The sequence below is a fragment of the Vollenhovia emeryi genome, unplaced genomic scaffold, assembly GCF_000949405.1.
Source record: "Vollenhovia emeryi isolate VEMERY1.0 unplaced genomic scaffold, V.emery_V1.0 DF940877.1, whole genome shotgun sequence".
Lineage (NCBI taxonomy): Eukaryota > Metazoa > Arthropoda > Insecta > Hymenoptera > Formicidae > Vollenhovia > Vollenhovia emeryi.
Window position 1 is genome coordinate 750 of NW_011965489.1, and position 6105 is coordinate 6854.

General features: G+C 54.3%; 2 protein-coding genes across 2 annotated transcripts; both read left to right on the top strand.

Moving 5' to 3' along the window:
* The first annotated feature begins 503 nt into the window (after positions 1-503).
* Positions 504-2681, top strand: LOC105555678. Its single transcript, XM_012002704.1, has one exon. The coding sequence runs from the start codon at positions 504-506 to the stop codon at positions 2679-2681; it is 2178 nt and encodes a 725-aa protein (XP_011858094.1).
* Positions 2682-3306: 625 nt separating this feature from the next.
* Positions 3307-5985, top strand: LOC105555679. The gene has a single exon (XM_012002705.1). It carries the CDS (start codon positions 3307-3309, stop codon positions 5983-5985), a length of 2679 nt encoding a protein of 892 aa, XP_011858095.1.
* Positions 5986-6105: the final 120 nt, after the last annotated feature.

The window sequence follows — 6105 nt, forward strand, 5'->3', positions numbered from 1 at the left end:
TGGATCGATCGGAGAGTGTAGTGGCCCGCGATCGCGCGTTCCGTCAGCCGCGCGATACGACTGCCGACCGCGCGCAAGATCTCCGTACCGTCAGGGCGCCCAGCGGGCGCTCGTCAAGATCTCCGCCGCGCCGTTTGTGCTGAGCCTTTCGGAACGACAAGATTTCCGCCCCGTTTCGTTTCTGGCCCTACTTCTCCGTTCGAGCGATCGTGGTGTACCGTTGGGGTAATAAAGGTTTTTTTTGTGTGTTCGGTCTAATTCGGTGACTTTCCTTTAATCCGATCTTTGCCCGACACTGTCCAGTTCCCGGTCTCCGACAAGGAGACCTCATTCTCCGTACCTCTCTGTCCGTCGCTCAGCGCTGGGCGAGTTCCGGTGGTCACGCTCCGATACTTCAATCGGCTTCGGGTTATCGCGAACATAGCTGGTCCTTCGAGCCGGATCGTGATAGAGAGTGTCGGATAACGTGTGGTTATTCTCCGGATCTGTGACAACTCGCTGCCATGTCGGAATCACTCACAAAGCAGCTCACGTTACAGCGCTCAATCGAACGAGCGCTGGAGAACTTTAAGAAAGTCGGAAAAGCGAACCTCACCGCGGCGAAGATTCGTACTCGGATCGCGTCGCTTAAGGAGAATTGGACGCAGTACCAAAGCGGGCACGCTTTTCTTTCGACGACTGTTGCGACGAAGGACAAGACATCTATGGAGTACTTCCTGGATAACTACTTCGAGGCCACTGAGGACGTTTACAACGCTACCTGGGAACATTTTGCGGAGTGTCTCGAAGAATTGGAACCTGTCGTAAATCAAAATCAGTCTCTTAATTCTTCCTCGTCGGGCTCGCTGCCTGCGGAAGTACCGTCGTTGTCTCAGTCGCATATGCCTAAAATTCAGTTACCGCCGTTCGATGGGACATATTCGGAGTGGGAAACGTTCCGCGATCGGTTCTCTTCTCTTATCATCAATAACCCGTCGCTGCGGGATTTCGCGCGCATGCATTATCTTTCATCCTCGCTGAAGGGACGCGCGCTCGCTTGCCTTCGTGATATTCCCAGCACCGCAGACAATTTTAAACTAGCATGGACTACATTGTGCACGCGATTCGACAACAAACGAAGGCTTATCGCGTCTCACTTTTCTGCGCTCTTCGGATTGTCGGCCCTCGCTAAAGAGTCGGCGTCGGATTTGCAACTTCTTTGCGATAATTATCAGATTTCGGTCAGTTCACTTAAGAATCTCGGTCGATCTACCAGTAATCTTTGGGACGATTTCCTCGTGCACTCACTCACTCAGAAGTTAGATCCCGCCACTCGGAAGGCGTGGAATCTTAAGACAAGCGACTCCGACACTCCGCCTTCGTATGACGAATTAAATCGGTTTCTTACGAATCGGATCCGCGCGCTGGAGGAGTGCGCCTCCAATTCGGTCGTTAAATCGCCTAAACCCGCGACCGCGTCTCGCGTACATGTTGCGACTGCATCTGCGTCCGGTACGATAACTTGTCCGCTATGCCAAGCGCGACATTACTTAAGCGCTTGTGCCAAGTTTATTGCCCAGAATCCGACTCAACGTCGCAATACCGTCAAGCAATTCAAGCGCTGCTTCAATTGTTTAAGTGCCTCTCATTTGGTTACCGAGTGCAAAAGTCAATATTCGTGTCGCTCGTGTAGCAAGAAACATCATACGATGCTTCACCTTGATTCGGATTCTGGACTCCCTGCCGCAAAACCGTCATTGGAGAAAGCTCCAGTCGATCCTCCGGCGACTCCCGTCGAAATTAACTCGCACCTCGCTTCCGCGATTCCCCGTACGCGATATCAGGTCCTTCTAGCTACCGCTCACGTAAAGGTTACCTCCGATTCCGGTCGCGCTTCCGTGGTCCGGGCGCTCATGGATCAGGGCTCTGAAGCTACCTTTATCTCTGAGTCCTTGGCGCAATCTCTGCGCGCCAAGCGAATTCGGATGCCCGTGTCAGTTTCAGCTGTTGGCGGCGCTCAAGTGAGGATGGTCCGCCACGCAGCCGCTGTCTCCGTTTCGCCGACCACGTCGGATACGCCGTCGCTTACCACGACGGCCCTCATTCTCCCGTCGTTGACGTCGTACGTCCCCAAGCAGACGTCCGACATCTCATCCTTCGATTATCTGTCTCACATAACATGGGCTGATTCGGATCCGACAAGTTCCGAGTCAATTCATATGATCATCGGCGCTGATCTGTTCAGCGCAATCATTCGCGACGGCGTTCGAGCCGGCAAGGCAAATCAGCCGATGGCTCAAAATACCATTTTTGGCTGGATCATTTCTGGCCCCCTCACTACGGAGCGTTCCTCTCATCGAACTGCCCTCCATGTCACAACTCACTGCACCTCGCTAAATTCTCTCAGCGAGAGTATTCAGAAATTCTGGATTACCGAGGAACTTCCTCAATTCGGTCTTCTCTCTCCATGCGATCAACAGTGCGAGGAACACTTTCTCGCCACCCATTCTCGCGCGGCAAACGGACAATATATGGTGCGATTACCCTTTAAATCCCCGCCGCCGCTTGACATCGGATCCTCTCGGCCTATCGCTGAGCGTCAGTTCAAGGCCCTTTCAAGACGCCTTTCTTCTCAACCCGCGACTCGCGACGAATATCACAAATTTATGCGTGAATATGAAGAGCTCGGTCACATGCGTTGAGTATTCGAGGCGAGTACGCCCTCAAGTCAGACCGTTTACATCCCGCATCATCCGGTGTTTCGCGCTGATAGCGTTACCTCGCGTCTCCGAGTCGTCTTCAACGCCTCTAGTCATACGTCCAACGGCACCTCTCTGAACGATCATTTGCACGCCGGTCCGAAATTACAATCGGATCTCCCGGCTATTATTTTACAGTGGCGTCAACACCGATACGTTTACATCGCCGACATCGCCAAAATGTACCGGCAAATTTTGATCGATCCAAGGGACCGCGATTATCAGCGGATCATCTGGCAGCCTGAATCCTCTACCGCGTCCTCGAGTTATCAACTACTGACGGTCACCTACGGCAGGCCTGGGCAATTTTCACTGCCCGCGGGCGCCCGTTTGCCCGCGGGCAATAGCTGTGCGTGTCGGGCAAGAGTGGGGAGACAGTTTCGGCAAGAGTGGGGAGACAGTTTCGGCAAGTGGGAAAGAACGTCGCGCTTTAGAAGTATAGTTCCGAATATGATTGAGACGTGGTGGGGCGATGATTGGAGTGGGGGCATGCCCGCGGGCATGCCCGCGGGCGCCCGCGGGCGCCCGTTGCCCGCGGGCAGCATTTTGCCCACCCCTGACCTACGGTATGACCTGCGCCCCGTTTCTCGCGCTTCGCGTTATCCAACGTCTCGTCACCGACGAAGGCCATCGCTTTCCACGGGCTGTGCCCATCCTTCAGCGCCACATTTATGTTGATGATGTGCTCTTCGGCGATAACGATATCGCGTCGCTGAAACAAACTCGTGATCAATTGATATCTCTACTCGGACGCGGGCTCTTCGAATTACGCAAGTGGGCGAGTAATTCTTCCTCCCTATTGGACGACATCAATCCCTCGAATCACGGTCTCGCTTGCAGCAAAGCCATCGCTAGCGATGAACAAGTTAAGATCTTGGGCATCGTCTGGAATCCCTCTCGGGATCTCTTTCAATTCAGAGTTTGTCTAGATCGCTCGGTTCCTCGGAGTAAACGCTCAATTCTGTCGACCATTGCTCGATTGTACGATCCTCTCGGGTGGGTGACTCCTGTCACGACCTCCGCCAAGATCTTCATGCAGCGGTTGTGGTGCTCCAAGCTCGATTGGGATACCGAGGTATCCGGTATCCTCAGCTCTCAATGGCAAACTATTTATGCGAAGCTTACACATCTGAATGAGGTGACTCTCCCTCGGTGGACTGGAGTCCAGCCACATTCAGCCGTCGAACTGCACGGGTTCTCCGACGCATCCACGATGGCGTACGCTGCCGTCGTCTACCTCAAGGTCACCTCTCCGCTCAATGTCTCGCACATCTCGCTACTCGCCAGTAAATCGAAGGTCGCTCCGATCTCTCCTCTTACTGTCCCGCGCCTCGAGCTTGCCGCCGCGGTCCTTCTGTCTCGGCTCATGAAGTTCATTCGAACTTCGCTTCATCTGGAATCCGCATCCTGTTTCTGTTGGACGGACTCCATGATCGTGCTCACGTGGTTACGGTCTCATCCCTCTCGCTGGGCCACCTTCGTGGCAAACCGCGTTCACGCCGTTCAAACAAATATGATGGATGCCTTGTGGAGCTACGTCCCCACGTCAAGCAATCCTGCAGACTGTGCGTCTCGCGGTATCCCCGGCGACGAATTACTCTCTCATCCACTGTGGTGGCACGGCCCACCTTGGTTAGCCTCCGCTCGCGAAGAGTGGCCACCGGAGCCGACTTCTTACATTCCCTCCTCTCCGTTGGAAGAGAAAGTTGTCTCGCTCCATTCGCAGGGGACTGCAACGCAATGGGATCTCGCCGTCAGATTCTCCTCGTGGTCCAAACTCGTCAACGTTACCGCGTATCTCTATCGCTTTATTGACGCATGTCGCCGACGGAACCGGGAGTCTACCCGATCCTCATCAACCGCCGCTCCGCTTCGCGCCGACGAATGCTATACCGCCAAGATCTTTTGGCTTAAATACATTCAAGCGACTCTTTTCCCTGCAGAACTCAGAGCGCTTTCCGCCGGCCGTCCCGTCGCGTCGGGTAGCCCAATCTCGTCCCTCACTCCATTCGTCGACAAGCACGGCGTTTTACGCGTGGGGGGACGGCTTCAACAAGCTCCTCTCCCCTACGACGTTCGACACCCTATCATCCTTGCATCGCATCCGATAGTGACGCTCTTAGCCCAGCGAGCTCACATTCGCACGCTGCACGGGGGGCTGCAGTTAACACTCACCGCCCTTCGCTCCGAATACTGGATCATTCGAGCGCGAAGCCTCATTAAATCCGTCATCCATCGATGTGTGGTTTGTGTCCGCGAACGCGCCTCAATCCCGACCCAACTTATGGGGAATCTTCCTGCTGTTCGTGTTTCCCCACCCCCTCGAAGTTTCTCGCACTGCGGCGTTGATTACGCTGGCCCGCTTCACGTGCGCGCATCCGCCGGCCGGGGAGTCACCTCACGTAAAGCCTACGTTGCCCTGTTCGTGTGTCTCTCCACGAGGGCCATCCACTTGGAACTCGTTAGCGATTATTCCGCCTCCGCGTTCTTGGGGGCCTTTACGCGATTTACATCTCGGCGTGGACTTCCGCAGACGGTTTACTCCGATAACGGCACTACTTTTGTTGGCGCTGAGAAAGAGTTAACCATCGCGTACCGAGCCGCCCTTCGCGACGCTTCATTTCAACATCAAACTGCGTCCGATCACATCTCCTGGCATTTCATCCCCCCCTCTGCACCTCATTTCGGAGGTATATGGGAAGCCGGCGTCCGCAGTATGAAACATCATCTACGTCGCGTGCTAGGTAGTCATACCCTCACCTTCGAAGAGCTCACCACGCTCCTTTGCAAAATCGAGGCTTGCCTCAATTCGCGCCCGCTCGCTCCCCTCTCCGACTCAGTCGATGACTATCAAGTTCTTACTCCGGGTCATTTCCTTATCGGATCTTCTCTCATCACTCCTCCGGAGCCCTCGGTGCTCCATCTGTCTGAGAATCGGTTATCACGGTGGCAACTCGTCCGCCACCTGACCGAACGGTTCTGGTCTCTCTGGACCAACGATTACATAAACACGCTTCAACAACGCCGTAAGTGGCGCAAGGCTGAAAATCCTCTTCCAGTCGGACGCCTTGTGCTTTTGCGCAATCCGAATTTGCCCCCCTGCAAATGGGAATTTGGTCGCATAGCAAAAGCTCATCCGGGCCCCGACGGGCTGATTCGCGTCGTTACGGTTAAGACCGCCTCGTCAGAATATACTCGTCCGATCGGAAAACTCTGTCTCTTGCCGATTGAAACTGCTTCTCCATAGAATGAGAAGACCTGCGTGCGATATACAGGGTGGGGAAAAAGTACCGGACCGGCGAAATATCTCGACAAATATAGGAGATACAGAAAAATGTTTCAGACAAAAGTTATACGGTTTTAAAAG